Here is a 22,804-nt window from a genome sequence, read left to right as displayed (position 1 = left end):
CCTCCTCACTCCTTGTTATCCACAGAAGCAGCCCTCCCCCTTCCACACTCCTTGTTATCCACAGAAGCAGCCCTCCCCCTTCCTCACTCCTTGTTATCCACAGAAGCAGCCCTCCCCCTTCCTCACTCCTTGTTATCCACAGAAGCAGCCCTCCCCCTTCCTCACTCCTTGTTATCCACAGAAGCAGCCCTCCCCCTTCCTCACTCCTTGTTATCCAGAGAAGCAGCCCTCCCACTTCCACACTCCTTGTTATCCAGAGAAGCAGCCCTCCCCCTTCCTCACTCCTTCACCCTCCCCCTTCCTCACTCCTTCTTATCCACAGAAGCAGCCCTCCCCCTTCCACACTCCTTGTTACCCACAGAAGCAGCCCTCCCCCCTTCCTCACTCCTTGTTATCCACAGAAGCAGCCCTCCCCCTTCCTCACTCCTTGTTACCCACAGAAGCAGCCCTCCCCCTTCCTCACTCCTTGTTACCCATAGAAGCAGCCCTCCCCCTTCCTCACTCCTTGTTATCCACAGAAGCAGCCCTCCCCCTTCCACACTCCTTGTTACCCACAGACGCAGCCCTCCCCCTTCCTCACTCCTTGTTACCCACAGAAGCAGCCCTCCCCCTTCCTCACTCCTTGTTATCCACAGATGCAGCCCTCCCCCTTCCTCACTCCTTGTTACCCACAGAAGCAGCCCCCCCTTCCTCACTCCTTGTTATCCACAGAAGCAGCCCTCCCCCTTCCTCACTCCTTGTTACCCACAGAAGCAGCCCCCCCTTCCTCACTCCTTGTTATCCACAGAAGCAGCCCTCCCCCTTCCTCACTCCTTGTTATCCACAGAAGCAGCCCTCCCCCTTCCTCACTCCTTGTTACCCACAGAAGCAGCCCCCCCTTCCTCACTCCTTGTTACCCACAGAAGCAGCCCTCCCCCTTCCTCACTCCTTGTTACCCACAGAAGCAGCCCCCCCTTCCTCACTCCTTGTTATCCACAGAAGCAGCCCTCCCCCTTGCACACTCCTTGTTATCCACAGAAGCAGCCCTCCCCCTTCCTCACTCCTTTTTACCCACAGATGCAGCCCTCCCCCTTCCTCACTCCTTGTTATCCACAGAAGCAGCCCTCCCCCTTCCTCACTCCTTGTTATCCACAGAAGCAGCCCTCCCCCTTCCTCACCTTGTTATCCACAGAAGCAGCCCTCCCCCTTCCTCACTCCTTGTTACCCAAAGAAGCAGCCCTCCCCCTTCCACACTCCTTGTTACCTTGTTAGTATTAAACCGCTTCCCCATTCCCCTCGCCTTCCATCCACCTTCTTCCTCTCCCCCCTCCCCCGCTGTGTCTTCTAATCAGATTTCCTTTAATCTCTGCATTCCTATTGGCCCAGCGGGGTCACATGACTTATTTGCATGTTGTTCCGTATTTATTTCTAGCGACCTCCCTTCTACATGTAAAGCTCTGCACGTGAGGCTGCCGGAGCAGTTTGTCGTTAATTATATGGGTGCTGCGAAAGCCACTAAGATCAGGAACTCGGTTTTACGGATCATCAGTGAAGAAAGATTTCATCAGTCAGGCGATAAAAGAAACAGAGGATAGAAAAAGGAACTTTCTGAGACAGTAAGAGAAATTCAAACCTTGTAACAATTAATGTCAATAATTAGCAGGAGGTAAAGTTTAGGCTTACCACACCACTTGCATGTCCATAAGCACCCTAAATAAAAGAAAGAGAGCAGTGAGATTAGGGAGAATCTCTCCTGGGAAGGTCACAGAATAGCAAAGTCACTTTATAGGGGAGACACCAGGGTGAGAAATAAACTCCTGATCACCAGGAGACTTCTGTCCAGTCTGAGGATTTGCTTTTGCATTAAATCCTTCCTGATTAGAGCCTCCGGGTGAGGGAGTCACAGTGGGACCCAGATCTGAGGATCAGAAGTAAAATCCCCCAAGATTTCCTATCGTCATCCCTCGGAATCTGGGTCCCGTTCTGCTTTAGCATTATATTGAGGGATGAGAAAGAAATCTCCAGCACATTTACCAATTGAAACCTGTAGTAGAATAACGTGGAATTTGAAAGAAATATACAACCTTCATCTGTCTATGCAGAAAATCTTTCCAAATGATTATTATAAAAATGATAAAATCATTAGAAACGTTTTTCTGCATGGACAGTTGAGGGTGTATATTTCTCTCTTAGAGATATTGCTTTGCTGCACCTTTGAGCCTTTGCGTATTGTTAAAATAACACGGTAACAGTGCTTGGTAGTATTACTCAATATAGTAAAGACATAGCAGATTGAAATATTATATTTCTGTTAAGGTTAGTAACTGCTGCTCCTTGCAGGTCACCCCCATGTTTCTGCAAACGGAAGTAACTGCCACTCCTTGCAGGTTACGCCAATGTTTCTGTTAAGGGAAGTAACTGCCGCTCCATGCAGGTTACCCCCATGTTTCTGTTAAGGGTAGTAACTGCTGCTCCATGCATGTTACCCCCATGTTTCTGTTAAGGGTAGTAACTGCCGCTCCATGCAGGTTACCCCCATTTTCTGTTAAGAGAAGTAACTGCCGCTCCATGCAGGTTACCCCCATGTTTCTGTTAAGTGTAGTAACTGCCGCTCCATGCAGGTTACCCCCATGTTTCTGTTAAGGGCAGTAACTGCTGCTCCGTGCATGTTAGCCCCATGTTTCTGTTAAGGGAAGTAACTGCTGCTCCGTGCATGTTAGCCCCATGTTTCTGTTAAGGGTAGTAACTGCTGCTCCGTGCATGTTAGCCCCATGTTTCTGTTAAGTGTAGTAACTGCTGCTCCATGCAGGTTACCCCCATGTTTCTGTTAAGGGCAGTAACTGCTGCTCCGTGCATGTTAGCCCCATGTTTCTGTTAAGGGAAGTAACTGCTGCTCCGTGCATGTTAGTCCCTTGTTTCTGTTAAGGGCAGTAACTGCTGCTCCATGCAGGTTACCCCATGCCTTCTGTTAAGGGCAGTAACTGCTGCTCTGTGCAGGTTACCCCCATGTTTCTGTTAAGGGTAGTAACTGCTGCTCCATGCAGGTTACCCCATGCCTTCTGTTAAGGGTAGTAACTGCTGCTCCGTGCAGGTTACCCCCATGTTTCTGGTAAGGGTAGTAACTGCTGCTCCGTGCAGGTTACCCCCATGTTTCTGTTAAGGGTAGTAACTGCTGCTCCATGCAGGTTACCCCCATGTTTCTGTTAAGGGTAGTAACTGCTGCTCTGTGCAGGTTACCCCCATGTTTCTGTTAAGGGTAGTAACTGCTGCTCCGTGGAGGTTACCCCCATGTTTCTGTTAAGGGTAGTAACTGCTGCTCCGTGCATGTTAGCCCCATGTTTCTGTTAAGGGAAGTAACTGCTGCTCCGTGCATGTTAGCCCCTTGTTTCTGTTAAGGGAAGTAACTGCTGCTCTGTGCAGGTTACCCCCATGTTTCTGTTAAGGGTAGTAACTGCTGCTCCGTGTAGGTTACCCCCATGTTTCTGTTAAGGGTAGTAACTGCTGCTCTGTGCATGTTAGCCCCTTGTTTCTGTTGTTTGTTTTTTTTACTTGAAAACGGTTTTTATTATTTTGTCATATAACAAATTCCAAACAGAAGAGAGAGAGACGTGACACTTCGCCTCCCCCTCCGAGAAAGTATCAATTGGTACAATACATTAAAAAAAAAACCCCAACAGCCCGTAAACCCCACAAGTGCCCAATCCCGCCAGCCCCTACCCCCCCTCCCACCCCCCAGTTTCTCGCAATCCCCCCCTCCCCCAGCCCCTTGGAGCCAATAAACCGTGCAGTCCTAGTTCCCATACATCACATATGGAAGCCAGATAAGTCCATAAGAATGAAACACAACAATGTCACTCAGTCCAAAAGGTCCATGGAGTCAGTCGTTGATAATGGAACTACGCACCGTCTGTGGTAACGACTGCAAATAGACATCCCAGATGGCTAGAAAGCGTTTCCTCTGGGAAGGAGTGTGCCGCGTGGTCGCAGCATCAAGCAGCATCATGCGATGAAATCCGTTGCGCCAAGTCCAGTAAGTAGGAGGCGACACCTCACGCCAGTGAAGTAAGATGTTTTTCTTCCCCACCAAACATGCTTTCTGAATAAGTAAGCGATTTCCCAGCCCTCGAATTCGTAGTGGAGAAATGCAGCCAAATAAAAGCCATAGCGGAGAGATCGGAAGTACCACATCCATCAAATTCTCTAGGTTGTGAGCCACGCGCGTCCAAAAGTGATGAATAACAGGACACTCCCAAAAAGCATGAGATAAAGTACCTCGGGCATGGCCACAACGGGGACACACCGCTGAGGGAGAAATCCGTAGATGGAAGGCTCCCTCCGCCGAGACAAAGCTTCTCCTCAAAAATTTATATTGCATTTCTCGGAAATAGGAATTGATCGAGAGCTGGGAAATCCGCCGAAATCCGGATTTGATAACATGAACATTGACAGTAAAGACCCCGTCGCTATTCCACCTATCAACCAAAATATTGCAAGTGTCCACCGACACTAGTGATCGGAGGCGTTTATAATACTGAGACAGGGAGGGCGGTCTGTCCCTATCGAGAGACAACAGCTCCCTCAGCGCCTGGAGATGAGATGTCTGCAATAGAGAAGGAGGAAGGGAACGGATATAGTGCTGCAACTGTAAATAGGGAAAAACGTCCCCAGTTGCTATGCCATAACAGGCCCGAAGTTCGGACATAGACATGAAAACACCCTCTGGAGTGAACACCCGACCCAATAGGTTGACTCCCCGCTTATCCCACCTTTGAAAGGCTGCAGTTTGGGAACCAGGGGTAAAATCTGGATTTCCCCGAATGGGGAGGAGCAGAGCATAGATCCTCGGAATCTTTAACAACCGCGTGAGGCGCCCCCAGGAAGTTCGCAGGGGCCGAATAAGAACATTTTGTACTAAGTGGGAGGGGATAGAAGAGGCAGGGGCCTGTAGAAGAAAGTGCAGGGAGGTGGAGGCGGCCAGCTCCAAGTCCGCAGGTATACAAATAACCGTAGACGTGGTCATCAACCAATCTCTAATTACCCGCAAATTGCTTGCCAAATTGTAGAGGCCCAAGTCCGGGACACCCAAACCTCCCCGCCCCCAACGCTCCCTCATCCAGACCAATGGTATACGTGACCTGCCCTCCCTCCAATAAAAACGGTGTTGAGCCGTATCCAACTGTCGCAACTCCAAGGTCCGAAGCTGTAACGGCAGATTCTGAAACAAATAGAGCCACTTGGGCAGGAGGACCATCTTAAAAAGATGGACTCTGCCCCCCAAAGAAAGCGGCAGTCTGGCCCAGCCACGTAACCGGTCTTGAGTATGTCGTAGGAGAGGGAGGACATTCAGTTTATAGAGCCGGGAGAGATCCCGAGGGATCAAAATTCCTAGGTAGCGAAATGCCCCCTCCGCCCGCTTTAATGGGAAATCCCCGTCCCAGGTAGCTAGGAGAGTGTCTGGATAAGCCAGAGCCTCTGATTTGTCCAGGTTTAACTGGAAGCCAGAGAAACTGCCATAATCCCAAAACATTTTTAGCAGAGGTCGAAGAGAGTTCTGGGGGTCAGTTAAAAATACCAGAATATCGTCCGCAAAAGCGGCGTATTTAAAGACAGTAGAGGCAAGGCGCAGCCCCTTCACCAGCGTAGCTGCCTGTATGTACAGCAGCAAGGGCTCCAGCTGGAGGATAAATAAAAGGGAGGAAAGGGGACACCCCTGCCTCGTACCCCGAGAAATAACAAAAGGCTCGGAGGAAGAACCATTAGTCACAATGACAGCTTCAGGGTCCTGATATAATAACCGAATGATATCAAGGCACAGACCCTCGAAACCCATCCTCTGCAAAATCCAAAAAAGATAGTCCCATTCCACTCTGTCAAAAGCCTTTTCAGCGTCAAAACTAACAGCCAGGAATGGGGCCTCCATCAGCTGACACAGGGACATAGCCGCCAGTACCTTACGGATATTAGCTGAGCCATAACGCTTACGGACGAACCCCACCTGATCCGGACCTATCAAACTGGGGAGTATTGTAGAAAGACGATCCGCCAGGATTTTGGCATTCAGCTTTTGGTCAAAGTTTAAAAGGGAAATGGGGCGATATGATTCAGGGGCCAATGGGTCTTTACCCGGTTTGGAATAAGAACAATATGTGCTCTATTACTATGGGCAGGAAAGGAACCCCTCCCCGCCAGCTCTCCGATCACCTGAACCAACGGAGGGCCCACCAAATCCCGAAGACATTTATAAAACTCCGCCCCGTATCCATCCGGTCCCGGTGCCTTAAGGGCCTTAGCCCCCCCTATGACCGCTTGCACTTCTGTCAACGTCACCGGACGATTTAGAAACGCCTGCTGCTCACCAGTCAATCGAGGGAGATGTAATTGCTCGCAAAACTGAGCACACGTCTCAGGATTCCAATGGTCAGCAGAGTATAGTCCCTTATAAAATTCTCGGAATCTATGTAATATGGCCTCTGTGGCAGTCAGTATCCCACCCGCAGGGGCCCGCACGGCCAGTATGTATCGAGACCCTCTATTAGCCTGAACTAAATTCGCCAGCAATTTGCCAGCTTTATTGCTATGTTGATATAGCTTATACTGATAATATAAATAACTTTTGCGCGCCCGCTGATGAAGCAGTGTGTTAAGCTCTCCCTGAATCGTAAAGAAGTGCACCCTGGCCTCTTGCGTGTTCCTACGAGTCAAGGCTGACTTTGCCCTCTGCAAGCGAGCCGACAGGGTCACGATCCTGTGATTAATGACTTTTCTCCTGTGGGCCATATAAGAAATGATATCCCCCCTTAAAACGGTCTTGGCTGTGTACCAAAACAAAACTGGGTCCGTCACATGTTGGGCGTTCAGAGTAGCATAATCTAACCAGCGGGCCCTCAAATATTCCTGAAACTTAACATCCTGAACCAAATAGTAAGGAAACCGCCAGGGACGGGCGGTAGCAGGACAAAGCCCAATCTGCAAGTCCAGACAGACCGGAGCGTGGTCGGAAACCACAATGTCTCCAATAGACACCGCCCCCACCCGGGAGAAGCAACGTGAGCTAAGTAGAAAATAGTCGATACGGGACAGCGTACCATGCGCCCAAGAAATGTGGGTGTAATCCCGTTCCCCCTGGGTGTAGGAGGCGCCACACTTCCATTAGCTGAAGCGACTGTTCCAAGTAAGTAGGTCCCCGACCAAACCCCCCCCGGGGGGCTCCCAAAGGCGAAGAGCGGTCCAACTGGCCATCCCAAATGGTGTTAAAGTCTCCCCCGATTACTATGCAGTCATCCACATAGGGCAAAAGCAGACGATAAATGTCCTGATAAAAGCTCGGGCTATGTGTATTGGGAGCATATAAATTACAGAAAATAACTTTAACTTGATGTAGCTCAGCTATCAAGATAATGTATCTCCCCTTCGGATCTTTAATAGAGGACTGAACCTGCAAAGGGATCTGCGGGTGTACCCAGATGGCTACTCCCGCTGATTTCGTGGTACCAGAAGCATAGTAAACACTCCCTCCCCAGACTCTGCTCAATTTATCATGTTCACTATCATTTAAGTGGGTTTCCTGGAGGAGGGCTATACCAGCCCGCTTTCGCTTAAGGAGGGTCTGAATTTTTTTCCGTTTAATAGGGGAGTTTATCCCACAGACATTCCAAGTTAGAAGAGACATATGATTACTCAATATATATCATAGAATAGTGTCCCAAATGATTCAGCCAAGCTGTCCCCTGGCAAGGGCCCTCCCAGCCGGAACCCTCACCAGCACAATACCCATGGACTGAGTGAATCCCGCTGAAATGAAAAAGAACCAAAGAATACACAGTGAACTGAACTCCAAGGAGCCTACAACAAATCCCCCCACCCAAAACAACCCCAACTGACCCCCACCCCCCTCTCCTCGCAACCCCCTGACCGAGGAGACCACCCTGTCCCAAACATGAGATCACTACCATGTTAGCCTACCCACCCCCATCTGCATCCCGCAACTGCCACCTCCCTAGGAAGGGAAAGACAAAGTTGTTTACCATAAGCCAAAAAATGAGCCCAGACAATCAAAGAAAATAAAAAGAATAAAACCCAAAAAAAAGGGGAAAAGGGAAGAAGACAAGTGAAAAACCAGGAGGCCTCCAAAGCTAAATCCCAGCAACCTCGGACGACTAGACAACATATGAGCGATCATAGACAGCACGACATATATGGGATATAAACAATTATAAACCCAGATAGGTCCAGAGTCCATGTAGAGTCTCAGGCAAGGTCAGTTCCCGGGTAACCAGGCCACAGGATCCGCAAAAGAGACCAAAAATAAAGTAAAAAAGGTATATAAAAAAAACCCCAAAAAGGAAGGAAAAGCAAAGTCAAGAAGCAAACAGGGCAAGCAAAAACAGAGAAATCCAAAATCCAGGGGAAAAGATCCCGCCAGGAATAGCCAACGCGGGAGCAGTCCATCAAACAAAAACTCCAGTGATAACCCAAAGAGTCCCGCCGGCTCATGGCTTCAGTCCTGCAGGATGGCCCGTCGCATAGGAATGAAATAGAACACAAGAAAAAACTGCGGGTCCTGTAAAATCGGGAACCCATGGAGTCTCCACTCCATGTGCGCCGCAGTCCAGCCTGTACCCTGCAAATTATCGAAGAAAAAATTACCAGGCTCCATAACTGTAAAACAAGGAAAAGCCTCACGCAAGAACAATCCCCAACAAAGCTGCAGTCAAGGCCATAAGGCCCACGGAGAGTAGGCAAAGTCAATTTTCCACACCGTCGTGCATCTAGCCATGGTGGACAAAAAAGGCACAGCACACGCTCAAGGAGGCAAAGCAGAGGCCCATTTTCTGCCACCGAGCCCGCCACGTGCAGGAGGGAACGAGCTTCTTGGGGCGAGGTAAACCACTGCATGCCGGATTCGGTGACCACCCGCAAACGAGCAGGAAAGATCAATGAGGCCCTCAAGCCCTGCGCCAGCAACTGTGTACAAACTGGAGCCATCGCCCTGCGCTGTGCGGCCACGTTCGCGGAAAAATCCTGGAAAATTAATACCTTCAGGTTGTCATACTGCAGCGTGCGGCCCCGGCGTGTGGCTGCCAGAATTTCCTGCTTGTGGGCGAAATTTAATATCTTGGCCACCACCACGCGAGGCCTCTACGCCGCAGACCGCCTCACTCCCAAGCGGTGCGCGCGTTCAATGCGGAGCGGACCCTGCGCGGGAGACAGGAAGAGCTCCTTCACCAGCCAGGCTTCAATGATGGAGGGGAGAGCACGTTCCTCAATGGACTCAGGTAGGCCCACAAACCGCAAATTCGATCTCCTCGAGCGGTTTTCGTCGATTTTTGCTGTGTGCTGAGCGACTTCAGCTCGCAGCGCCGCCATCTCCGACTGTAAGGTGTGGAGGCCATCTTGCGTGTCGGACACTCGGCTTTCCAATTCCGTGCAGCGGCTCTCAAATTTATTTAAATTAGCCGAAATGTCAGCGACCACCGAGGAAATAGCCTTAAGCTCGGGTCCCAGCGCCTCGATGACCGCGGTCTTTATTTCAGCGAGCGCCGGAGCTGCGATCTGGTCCATAGGCCCCGCCGCGGCGGCCATGATGGAATCAGAGGGTGCCGACAGCGCTTCTCTTCCTCTATCTTTAGCTGTTTTACTGGCTCGAGTCGGCATACCCAAACAACTGGGATCTATTAGAAAGCACAACCGCCGTGAAAGAAGGTGCCGCCCGGGTCCGGGCGATGCAGATGGGGGTCGATTCCGGGGATCGGCCGCCGAGAGGGAAGGAATCACATCCTCCTCCCTCAGTACACCACGTGATCTCTAGCCCCTTGTTTCTGTTAAGGGTAGTAACTGCTGCTCCATGCAGGTTGCCCTCATGTTTCTGTTAAGGGTAGTAACTGCTGCTCCGTGCAGGTTACCCCCATGTTTCTGTTAAGGGTAGTAACTGCCGCTCCGTGCATGTTAGCCCCATGTTCCTGTTAAGGGAAGTAACTGCTGCTCCATGCAGGTTGCCCTCATGTTTCTGTTAAGGGAAGTAACTGCTGCTCCGTGCAGGTTACCCCCATGTTTCTGTTAAGGGTAGTAACTGCCGCTCCGTGCATGTTAGCCCCTTGTTTCTGTTAAGGGTAGTAACTGCCGCTCCATGCATGTTAGCCCCTTGTTTCTGTTAAGGGTAGTAACTGCCGCTCCGTGCATGTTAGCCCCATGTTTCTGTTAAGGGAAGTAACTGCTGCTCCATGCAGGTTGCCCTCATGTTTCTGTTAAGGGTAGTAACTGCTGCTCCGTGCAGGTTACCCCCATGTTTCTGTTAAGGGTAGTAACTGCCGCTCCGTGCATGTTAGCCCCATGTTTCTGTTAAGGGAAGTAACTGCTGCTCCATGCAAGTTGCCCTCATGTTTCTGTTAAGGGTAGTAACTGCTGCTCCATGCAGGTTACCCCCATGTTTCTGTTAAGGGTAGTAACTGCTGCTCCGTGCAGGTTACCCCCATGTTTCTGTTAAGGGTAGTAACTGCCGCTCCGTGCATGTTAGCCCCTTGTTTCTGTTAAGGGTAGTAACTGCTGCTCCGTGGAGGTTACCCCTATGTTTCTGTTAAGGGTAGTAACTGCTGCTCCGTGCATGTTAGCCCCATGTTTCTGTTAAGGGAAGTAACTGCTGCTCCGTGCATGTTACCCCCATGTTTCTGTTAAGGGTAGTAACTGCTGCTCCATGCAGGTTACCCCCATGTTTCTGTTAAGGGTAGTAACTGCCGCTCTGTGCAGGTCACCCCATGTTTCTGTTAAGGGTAATTACTGCTGCTCCCTGCAGGTTACCCCATGCCTTCTGTTAAGGGTAGTAACTGCTGCTCCGTGCAGGTTACCCCCATGTTTCTGTTAAGGTTAGTAACTGCCGCTCTATGCAGGATACTCCCATGTTTCTGTTAAGGGTAGTAACTGCTGCTCCGTGCAGGTTACCCCCATGTTTCTGTTAAGGGTAGTAACTGCCGCTCCATGTAGGATACCCCCATGCTTCTATTAAGTGTAGTAACTGCTGCTCCGTGCAGGTTACCCCCATGTTTCTGTTAAGGGTAGTAACTGCCGCTCCATGCAGGATACCCCCATGTTTCTGTTAAGGGTAGTAACTGCTGCTCCGTGCAGGTTACCCCCATGTTTCTGTTAAGGTTAGTAACTGCCGCTCTATGCATGATACTCCCATGTTTCTGTTAAGGGTAGTAACTGCTGCTCCGTGCAGGTTACCCCCATGTTTCTGTTAAGGGTAGTAACTGCCACTTCCTGAGGTAAGGATTGGAGAGAGAAAGCCGGAGCCGGTTTGTGAGTCATAAGATTTGTGCTCATGTGATCAAGGTGGAAGAAAATCAGAGAAGTAAAATCTCAGTAGGACAGACAAGGGGGGTTGGGGGCACTGATCCTTACCTGCCCTCATTTGCTATTTCCCCACATAAATATTGGAAGGAATACAAGCGTTTATAATCTGTAACTTCAGGAAGTTGGTTTTACAGAGCATTTTTCATTGAAATTGTCAACAGACAGAAGAGAAAGAAACACAAATTTAAATCTCGCTCAAATTAATGTGAATATTTATCAGGAGCTAAGGTTTAGGCTTACCTGATCACCCACAGATCCAAAATTCCTCTAAATGAAAGAAAGAGAGCAGTGAGATTAGGGAGAATCTCTCCTGGGAAGGTCACAGAATAGCAAAGTCACTTTATAGGGGAGACCCCAGGGTGAGAAACAAACTCCTGATCACCAGGAGACTTCTGTCCAGTCTGAGGATTTGCTTTTGCATTAAAACCTTCCTGATTAGAGCCTCCGGGTGAGAGAGTCACAGTGGGATCTGTGTTACAGTGCATGACAGGATGTGATCTCCATGTAAAAGTAACGTCCCACATCAGGAGATATCAGACCCAGATCTGAGGATCAGAAGTAAAAACCCCCAAGATCCACAGCAGACGCTCTCACCCTCTCCTGGTTTTCCCATCATCATCCTTGGGATTCTGGGCCCCATTCTGTTTTAGCATTTTATTGTGGGATGTGAAATATAAGGAAGAGAAATGTACTGCACATTTAGCTATGAAAACCTGTCTTAGAATATCTTGGTAAGAGTCTTTGGTGCTTTAATCCATGTAATAGATACATAGCAAATTGTAATATTAATTTTAAATAAGCTGTGCTAACGTAGGTCCCAGAATCAGATTTTGGAGCTTTTTTTTTTTTTCTCAATTCTTTATTTTCAAGTTTCTTGAAATTACCCAAGAACAACTCTTGTACAGAAAAAAAAAGATGTTGATACAGAGAATATAACTAACCTCATCAAAACTAAGTAATAATCATAAGGAAAATTTACCATATACAACATCAACAATTATAGGAATATGGGAGCTAAATTAGAGCATTTTGAAAAGGTAAACATCATCTTTAAAGAAAAAGTTAATCATTTAGCAGTGCTACCACTATAACTTCATTTAAGCCGATACTATAGTTTGAGCTTTTTGGGAGTGAGACCTCAAGAAGGCTCTGAGCTGTATACATATTGATTACCTCGATACTTAACAAAACATTTACAAGGATATTTTAAGATGTATGTTGCCCCTAGCTCGAGAACCTCCGGTCTCATCGTGAGAAATTCTTTACGCATTACCTGTGTGACTTTTTTTTTTAAATTTTATTTTTATTGCCATTTTTAACAAAATAAAGAACATTCATACAATGTGGTTATACAAGGAAAATACATCAATTTTACAGTGTTTATAGTATAGAATTCTATATAAACCTTGCTAATTATAAGGATATGAATTTAACTAATGATTCATCCCACATTGAACATAATTTAAGTAATAGTGGAGCCAATGGAATATTGAGCAGATTTTAAGCAAGAACAAAAATTAAACAGAATCAGTAGCCAGGAGGGAGTCTACCAACTTATCTTGTCCAACACCACTGACTAGGATTATTAGGACTGAGAATGCGTATCTAAATATTGACATAACTGTTCGGGAGTGACAAATACATATCTGGCATCATTATGGAAAAGTAAACATTTACAAGGGTATCTCAATATGAATTTTGCCCCTCTAGTAATTACTTCGTCCCTCATTGCTATGAACTTTTTTTCTTTTTTCCTGTGTGATTCTAGCAATGTCCGGAAAAATTTGTACAGGGAAACCATAATCCTTGACTTTTTGATATTTAAAGTAAGATCTTAAAACTGCATCTCTCTTTCTGAAGCAAATACGAATTGGACGAATAAAGTTGATCTTGAACTAATGTCCATTTCTTGAGACTTTTCAAGAAAGTCTGTCAGGTTCAGATGTGTGTCTATTTGGTCTTCTTGTTCTAAAGCATTATTTTCTAAGAAAGTTTGCTGGGATAAATAATAGACTTTTGAGATAGCTGGAAAGGTATTTTCAGGTTACTTCAAATTATTTAAAAGGTAATTCTTAAACATGTCAATTGCTGACAACATCTTTATTTTAGGAAAATTCAGTCCCCTGAGATTTGCCCTCTTCATCTGATTTTCAATTATCTCCAGCTTATTTTCATATATTCCTTCTGATTTTATTAGATTTATTTGAACCTTCTCCAGACCATTCAGCTTCTCTTCCATTGTATTTAGATGTTTTTCTACAGACTCCATGTTTTCTTCCATTTTCTTTGCTTTATCTAGACCCTCTTGCACAGTCTTAGTTAATGTGTTTATAGGACAATGCATAGAAATCAACATGTTCCTTATTTCTTGAAACGATGATGTAGCATTGGGAGTAGAACAAATAACAGGAATATCATCATTCTCTGATCCTACCTCGTCAAGGCCTTCACCCTGATGCTCCCAGCGTTTTTGTGCTGATTGGCCCCGGCTCCTGGAACCTGAGTCCAGCAGGTTCTCCGAGGTAGCGGTTAAACCCTCCGCTCCTCTCTGTGAGTCGGGGATCTTCGTGGAGGTGTCCGTTTCAACCCCTCGCAGGGAAAGGCTGCATACTTCCACCACTGATGGGGGGTCCGGAATCGTTGGAGCACCCGGGCTCAAAGATATCTCGTGGGCAAGGGGGCTCGGCAGCTGCTCCCTGCCGTCCCCAGCTGCCCCTCCTCCGAGCGATGTTGTCGGCGTTCTGGAGAAGGCGGCCTCTATCCCTGGCTGTCGTGGATCCATTCCCGATATCGAGGGGAATTCTCTCACACGAGCTTTTCTTTTTGTGTGAGGCATTTGTTCAGGCAAAATTTCAAATTATAAGGGGACAGCAGCCTTCACCCGCTCACCTCGGGCGGCCATCTTGGCTCCCTCCTTACCTGTGTGACTTTAATCACGTCAGGGTACATCCATAGAGGGCGACCATAAAAAAGCAATTTTCTATTCCTAAAAAACAACCTAAGAACATGGTTTCGTTCTGAAAGAAAACCAAGTTATAAGTAAAGGTTTCCTTGTATTTATTTCTGTCCCACTGGAAGTTTCTAGGAAATTAGTCAAATCCAAGTAAGATGACTGAGGTACCTCCGGACCTTGTTCCTCGGCTGGTGTATTTTGTTGTAAATAATAAGCTTTTACTAAAAGTGAAGTAGCAGACTCTGGAATTTGCAAAACTTGATGGAAATACAATTTAATTAGCTCTAGGAGGGAAATCTGGCGAATCACAGGAAAATTGAGCACTCTCAAATTATGAGCTCTCATTGAATTTTCCAACCCCTCCAACCTTTTATTTGCAATCTTCTCAGATATTATTAATTTCTGTTGTATATTCTCAGTTGATTTTACCCTTTTATCCAATTCTTCATACTGTTTATTATGTTGTTATTAAATTATAATTCATTACAGTTTGATCTTTTATATCCAATGTTACCTGTGAAAGCATCTTAATAGATTTCTCAATGGATTTCAAGGCAGTCCAAATTCCTTTCAGAGGTCCATCTTTTAGCGTTGATATTTGTAAACCAGTTGTCAGAGCTCTCAATTGGCTCCCTCCAGCTTCAAACCTATCGCACACACTCTGTACAATTCCTTGTCGGGGGAATCTTAGCTCCTGTTGGTTCTCAATAGAGGAATCCAGGCTTCTCTACTCCAAAGATGTTCCCGGTTGCATACCTGTTGCTCCTGTCAGTTCTTGGACCGCTCCGGAACTTCCTGCTGGAACAATGGCTACCACATCACTCTGAACTACCGTTAGAGGAGTTTCCGCCACACCCCGATCACTAGGAGCTGTATCTCTGATGTTGCCCGGATGAGCAGGCCTTCTCGGCTCTCCGGGGCTCAATGAGATGTCGTCGGTCAGGAAGGGGGATGTTTGCTCCTGCGTCACGGCTCCAGCGACCTGGCTCTCCGGCGTCAAGGCTGTTGCACCAGTGAAGAATCCCTCAATTTGAGGTTGGGAAGGATCAACCAGGGGTGAGTTATCCTCTAGCCCTCTCAGCCTTCCTTTTCTTTTTGTATGGGGCATTTTGAGGTAAAACTTCAAGAAGAAAAGGGAACCTCTTCTCGAGCGTCCTCCGCTGCCCTGATAGACGGCGGCCATCTTGCCCCCTTGCCAGATTTTGGAGCTTTGACGTGTATTCATGTGGCCCTTGGGCATGGTGGAGGAACCATGGGAGTTCAGATAGGAGCTGGAACAATTCACCCAATTATACTAATTCTGTATTAGAATTTTATTGTGGAATGATAAAGAAATCTCCAGCACATTTACCAATGGAAACCTGTAGTAGAATAACGTGGTATATGAAAAAAATATACAACCCTCACCTGTGTATGCAGGAAAACTTTCCAAATGATTATTATAAAAATGATAAAATCATTAGAAATGTTTTTCTGCATAGACAGTTGAGGGTGTATATTTCTTCCATATAGATATTGGTTTGCTGCACCTCCGAGCCTTTGCGTATTGTTAAAATAACACGGTAACAGTGCTTGGTAGTATTACTCAATATAGTAAAGATTGTAATATTATTTTTAAAGAAAGTGTGGTGAAAGATCTCAGAAACATACAGAAAGTAGGCCCCAGTCTCAGATTTTGGAGTTTCCTCGTGTATTTATTTCATCCTTGGAGGAACCATGGGAGTCAGATATGAGCTGGAACAATCCACAAAATTATATTCTATTATACACGGCACTAACGTGATGTACTTGAGAGCCTGGGGCTCTGTATATGGTAATATATGCACATCACCTGATTTTATATGTGTAAATGTATGCACTAGAGATAAACATTCATTTCAAACAAATTTAAAAAATGAAATGTGCAAGGGCAACGTATTTATTTAATATGAACCCAAATCAAATCGGGGACCCTCAAATTAAACATACCTTACTTGTTGCATTATTTGAAAGGAATGTTTTACGCCTAGGCCGAGGTCAAAGACCAGAGCATTGCCTAGCACATAGGCAGAGATCAAAAGCAGAGGCTGTTGCCTAAGTTGAGCACAATGTTGAAGTCTTGGCCGAGGACCTGGATGAAGCTGGGGACGAGGCCATGTTCTGAGCCCCACCCTAGGGTAGTATCACTTAGCTGATCTGTTGGATATTTAATGGCTAGGCAAGATCTGAACGCTTGGATACTTGGCATAGGTCAGAGCCTGGGTCCAGGCCTGAAGAGATGACTGGGTCTGGAGGCCAAGTTCTCAGGCCTGGTCCTCATCCCTGCCCTAAAGAGTGTACCCCTTGTTACTGTTAAAGGTAGTAAATGCCACTCCATGCAGGTTATAACCATGTCTTCTGTTAAGGGTAGTAACTGTTGCTGGGTGAGGGTTAGACTCATGTTTCTGTTAAGGGTAGTAACTTCCATGCCTTGCAGGTTAGGCCAATGCTTCTGTTAAAGGTAATAACTGTTGCTGGGTGAGGGTTACCCTCATGTTTCTGTTACAGGTATTAACTGCCGATCTCTGCAGGTTATTCCCATATTTCTAATAAGGGTAGTAATTGCCATTCCCTGAGGTTTACCCCATGTTTCTTTAAAAAGTAGTAAATGCTGTTCCATGCAGATTACCCTTGTGTTTCTGTTAAAGTTATTAAGTTCCATGCAGGTTATCCTCATGTTACTATTAAGGGTAGCAACTGCCAATCCATATTTATATTGTACATTTGTATATAATTAACCTCCTCTATCTCTTTCTATTTCTTACATTCCCAGTTCATTAGCCCTTGTTAATTGTAACTGCTTCTCTTCATCACGTTATTTATGTTTTTTGGTTGTATTATTCGCACCCCTGTTTTCTGTAAACCGACATGATGTGAACAAGTTCATGAATGCCGGTATAAAAAAACCTAAAATAAATAATAAATATAAATAAATAAATAAATCCGTGCAGGCTATGCCCATTTTTCTGTTAACGGTAATAACTGCTGCTCCATGCAGGTTACCCCCATGTATTTCTTAAGCATATTATTTGCCACTCCGTGTAGGTTGCCAAATGTTTCCATTAAAGTTAGTAAAATTGCTTTGTGCAGTTTACCTCATGCTTCTCTTAAGGGCAGTAACCGCCACTCACTGCAGGATACCCGGTGCTCTCGCGGTGGCAGCCGCTCACTGCTGCCGCATTCCTCCTGGCTCCCTGTGCTACACATGGTGGCTTGAACGCCACCGACCATGTTAAGAACATAAGAACATAAGAAATTGCCATGCTGGGTCAGAACAAGGGTCCATCAAGCCCAGCATCCTGTTTCCAACAGAGGCCAAACCAGGCCACAAGAACCTGGCAATTACCCAAACACTAAGAAGATCCCGTGCTACTGATTCAATTAATAGCAGTGTTCCGATCCTGGGCCTCTCTAGGCGCAGGAACTTCAGGCTCGTCCCCGGCTGATGACATCACCAGCCAGGGGTATTTAAGGACTACTTCTTGCCACCACTAACTGACTTGGCAATGAGTTCCCTGGTTCCTAACTGGTGCTCGCTCTAGTTCTCCGGACCCATTGTTCCTGCTCTACGGATCCCTTCTCGTCTCATTGGAATCCTTCTCAGTGCTCTGCTCCTCGGGGTCCTGGCTTAGCTCTTTTCTACCTGGGACCTTGCCTCGTTGCTCCTTTTCTTGGGACCTGGCTAGCGCTTCTTCATCTGGGACTCTGCCTCAGCGCCTGCTCCTCGAGTTCTGGCTAAGTGCTTCTACATCTGCGACCTGTCTCAGTGCTTCCTCTCCTCAGGAACTGGCTCAGCGCTGTACATCGTGACACCCTGCTTCGGCGCTCAGTCTGGGTCACAGCTTCTACATCACGAGACGATGTCTCTACACTCCCGCTCAGGGCTTGGCCCTGCACCTTTACACTACAGGACTGTGTCTTGGTGTCCCGGCTCTGCGGGATGTCCCTCAGGGCTTGCTTCAACATACTATTACTCAGGCCTCTGCTCCTGCACTTCCTTCCTGCAGGTCCTACCCCCTATGCTCCTGTTCTACTAACTCAGGAACTGTGGTAGCACCTCTTCGCATGAGGCCTTCTCTCTCTCCCTCCTGGAGAGACTCTCGACCTTGGACGGAATCTGTACTCTATGATACACCCTGTCTCCAGCTGCCTGTCTCCCCTGGGACTAATTACACAGAGGCCCTCCTAAGACCAGCTGGCCCCGGCACCCAATGACTAAACCTGCGGGGAACGAGAGCTGGTACTGGCGAAGGCCCTGTTTGCCTCTGCTCCTGGCTAGCCTCGCCTCCCGACAGTGGGGACCTACGGGGCTCAACCCCACAGATACTGCCAACCCCACCTCAGGGCAAGGGTCCACAAATCATAACAGATTGACAAGTCCATGGACCCGGCAGAGGTCTCAGCTGTACTGGACATTCCTAGTCTGGACATTCCTGGTCTGGTACAGAAGATCATTGAACAACAAAAGATCCTGGGGAACCTTGCGGCAGCAGTGGAGAACCTTAACGTGCGTCTAGACGCCACCTTGGTGGTAACTCCGCCGATTCCTAAGTCCAACCTCTTTGCTCCCATGTCAGTTCCACGACTGACCGTTCCACTTTCAGTGCCTTCACGCTTTTCTGGAAAGCACCTGCTGTGCCAGCGTTTTCTGAACCAATGTAATAAGCACTTCTGCCTTCAGCCTCCCTATTTTCCTGACGTGGTCCCCAAGACTACCTACATTTTCTCTCTCCAGGATGGTAAGGCCTTGGCCTGGTCCTCACTCCTCTGGTAGCCTGCGGACCCTATCCACCGAGACCTGCCCAGGTTTGTTGCTCTATCTCAGTCTGTCTTTGATGACCCGGGCAGACAATCTGCGTCTGGTTCCACGCTCCTGCACCTCAGGCAGGGCACTAGGTCCCTGGTGGACTGCATGATCGAGTTCTGAACCTTGTCCTGGGAACTACACTGGGACCTGGATTGCCTTAGAGCCATCTTCCTCGAGGGATTGAGCCTTCGTATCAAGGATGAGCTGGCAGCCCAAGAACTACCTTCATCCCTGGATTCCCTTATTGATCTCGGCAGGCTGGACTAATCGGAGAAAATTCATTTTCACTCAAAGCACGAACCCTCGCTGAACGACCTCCTGCAGTCGATCTCCTGCCGGCGCCATTTTCCGTATGGAAAACGATTCGCGGCGGGAAATCGCTCCCTGACCCCCGCTGGACCTCCAGGAACTTTTGGCCAGCTTGGGGGGGCCTCCTGACCCCCACAAGACTTGCCAAAAGTCCAGAGGGGGTCCGGAAGGACCTCCTGCCGTGGAATCGTGTTGCTCTATGGCCGCCGCCATTTTTCGGCGCCATTTTGGAAAATGGCGCCGGTTGAAGACAACAAGATTCAGGAGCAGGAGCCCGTTCCGGACCGCTGCCGTTCCGGACCGCCGCTGGACACCCAGGTTATTTAAGTCATTTGGGGGGGGTTCGGGAGGGTGGGGGATTTAATTTAAAGGGTCGGGGGTGGGTTTTAGGGGGTTTTAGTGTGCCGGCTCACGATTCTAACGATTTATAACGATAAATCGTTAGAATCTCTATTGTATTGTGTTCCATAACGGTTTAAGACGATATTAAAATTATCGGACGATAATTTTAATCGTCGAAAAACGATTCACATCCCTAGTGGTTAGTGCAGTTAGTGTAGCTGTGTTTAAAAAAGGTTTGGATAAGTTCTTGAAGGAGAAGTCCATTAACTGCTATTAATCAAGTTTACTTAGGGAATAGCCACTGCTATTAATTGCATCAGTAGCATGGGATCTTCTTAATGTTGGGTAATTGCCAGGTTCTTATGGCCTGGATTGGCCACTGTTGGAAACAGGATGCTGTGCTTGATGGACCCTTGGTCTGACCCAGCATGGCAATTTCTTATGTTCTTATTTTACTGATAGGGGTAGTAACTTCCACTCTCTGCAGGTTACCCCCTTGTTACTGATAAGGGTAATAACTGCCACTTCCTGAGGTAATGATTGAAGATAGACAGCCATAGACGGTTTGTGAGTCATAAGATTTGTGCTCATGTAATCAAAGTGGAAGAAAATCTGAGAAGTAAAATCTGAATAGGACAGCCAAGGGGGGGTATGGGCATTGATCCTTATCTGCCCTTATTTGCTATTTCCCCACATAAATATTGAAAGGAATACAAGTGTTTGTAATTTGTAAATTCAGGAGGTTTGGTTTTTACAGGGCATTTTTCAGTGAAATTGTTGACAGGAGAGAAAGAAACACAAACTTATATCTCGCTCAAATTAATGTGAATATTTATCAGGAGCTAAAATTTAGGCTTACCTGAACACAGGTCCATGAGCACAGGTCCATGAACACAGGTCCATTAGCAGCCTAAATGAAAGAAAGAGATCAGTGAGTTGAGGGAAGAAATTCTCCCAGGAAGGTGACAGAATAGCAAAGTCACTTTATAGGGAGACCCCAGGGTGAGAAACAAACTCCTGATCACCAGGAGACTTCTGCCCAGTCTGAGGATTTGCTTTTTTTTTTCTCAATTTTTTATTTTCAAGTTTCTTGAAATTACCCAAGAACAACTCTTGTACTGAAAAAAAAAGATGTTGATACAGAGAATATAACTAACCTCATCAAAACTAGAGATGTGAATCGGAACCAGAACCTGATCGGTTCCGATCCAAATCTTAAAATTTTTATCGCCCAGCCCGATTTGAGTTCTCATTATCGGCTGCGCCCGATCCGATAATAAAAAAAACCCTCCCCCACCCTCCCAAACCCCCCAGAAAGGTTTTAAAATTACCTGGTGGTCCAGCGGGAGCACAGGGAGCGATCTCCCGCTCTCAGGCCATCGGCTGCGTTAATAAAAATGGCGCCGATGGCCCTTTGCCCTTACCATGTGACAGGGCAAAGGTAGTGCCGGCGCCATTTTGAATACTGGCAATACGGCCCGAGTGCAGGAGATCGCTCCCGGACCCCCGCTGGACTTTTGGAAAGTCTTATGGGGGTCAGGAGGCCCCCCCAAGCTGGCCAAAAGTCCCTGGAGGTCCAGCGGAGGGGGGGGGGGCGGGAGCGATCTCCTGCACTCAGGCCGTATTGCCAATATTCAAAATGGCGCCGGCACTACCTTTGCCCTGTCACATGATAAGGGCAAAGGAATGGCGCCGATGGCCTGAGAGCGGGAGATTGCTCCCCGCGCTCCCGCTGGACCACTAGGTAATTTTAAAAGTTTTTTTTTTTGGGGGGGGGGGGTGTCAGGAGGGTGGGGGAGGCTAAGGGGTCATTTTAAAGGGTCGGGTGGGTTTTTTTTTTTTATCGGGCCATCGGCGCCATTTATATTAGTGGCAGCCAAAATGGCGCCGATGGCCCGAGAGTGGGAGATCATGCCGGGACCCCCTCACTGGACCACCAGGTAATTTAAAACATTTTGGGGGGGTTCGGGAGGATGGGGGATTTGTTTTAAAGGGTCGGGGTGGGTTTAGGGGTTGTTTTGGTGTGCCAGTTTTCCCGCCCTCCCCCCTCCCCCGATTTACGATTTTTCACGATAAATTGGGGGAATTTCTATTGTATCGCGACTCTAACGATTTTTGACGATTTAAAAAATATCTGACGATTTTTTTAAATCGTCAAAAAACGATTCACATCCCTAATCAAAACAAAGTAATAATCATATGGAAAATTTACCATATACAACATCAACAATTATAGGAATATGGGAGCTAAATTAGAGCATTTTTAAAAGGTAAACATCATCTTTAAAGAAAAAGCTAATCATTTAGCAGTGCTACCACCATAACTTAATTTAAGCCGATACTATAGTTTGAGCTTTTTGGGAGTGAGACATCAAGAAGGCTCTGAGCTGTTCAGGCTCATAGTATACATATTGATTACTTCGATACTTAACAAAACATCCTCTTCAGTAAACACTGAAGCAAAAAAATTATTTAATTTTTCCGCAATGGCCTTATGTTCCCTAATTGCCCCTTTAACCCCTTGATCTTCTAACAATCCAACTGTCTCCCTCATAGGCTTTCTGCTTTGGATATATTTTAAAAAGTTTTTACTGTGAGTTTTTGTCTCTACGGCCAACTTCTTTTCAAATTCTCTCTTAGCCTGTCTTATCAATGTCTTACATTTAACTTGGCAAACCTTATGCATTATCCTAATTTCTTCTGTTGGATCCTTCTTCCAATTTTTGAATGATGATCTTTTGGCTAAAATAGCTTCTTTCTCCTCACTTTTTAACCATGCCAGTGGTCATTTTACCTTCTTTCCACCTTTCTTAATGTGTAGAATACAGCTGCTGACTACTTTTATTTTTTTTTTAATATACAAACACACTAACTTCTGCTTATTAGCTGCCTTACTGACTGACTATTTAAAAAGACAGTCTAACTTCAGTTTATTCCTTGCCTTACTGACTATTAAAAGCACTAACACATAAACACACTAAATAATATTCCCAAATATTTAATTTTGTCCCTATTCTTTTAAAAAATAAAATTTCCCAAGCAAAAACTTA

At 46.8% G+C, this 22,804-nt stretch overlaps 1 protein-coding gene across 50 annotated transcripts in view; it reads right to left on the bottom strand.

Annotated features, from left to right (window-relative positions):
* LOC115079149 (GATA zinc finger domain-containing protein 14-like) overlaps positions 1–22,804 on the bottom strand; it is a 437,489-nt gene that overhangs the window by 12,721 nt on the left and 401,964 nt on the right. For all 50 annotated transcript variants that reach the window (XM_029582467.1, XM_029582591.1, XM_029582583.1 and 47 more), the window contains 3 exons: positions 20,614–20,664; positions 11,566–11,592; positions 1,663–1,689 (listed from right to left, as the gene is read on the bottom strand). In XM_029582467.1, the coding sequence (XP_029438327.1) occupies positions 1,663–1,689; positions 11,566–11,592; positions 20,614–20,664 (105 nt within the window). The remainder of the gene's footprint in view (positions 1–1,662; positions 1,690–11,565; positions 11,593–20,613; positions 20,665–22,804) is intronic.

This window comes from Rhinatrema bivittatum, chromosome 1, assembly GCF_901001135.1.
Source record: "Rhinatrema bivittatum chromosome 1, aRhiBiv1.1, whole genome shotgun sequence".
Lineage (NCBI taxonomy): Eukaryota > Metazoa > Chordata > Amphibia > Gymnophiona > Rhinatrematidae > Rhinatrema > Rhinatrema bivittatum.
The sequence above is the reverse complement of the archived record's forward strand: the minus strand, read 5'-3'. Positions and strand labels throughout refer to the sequence as shown.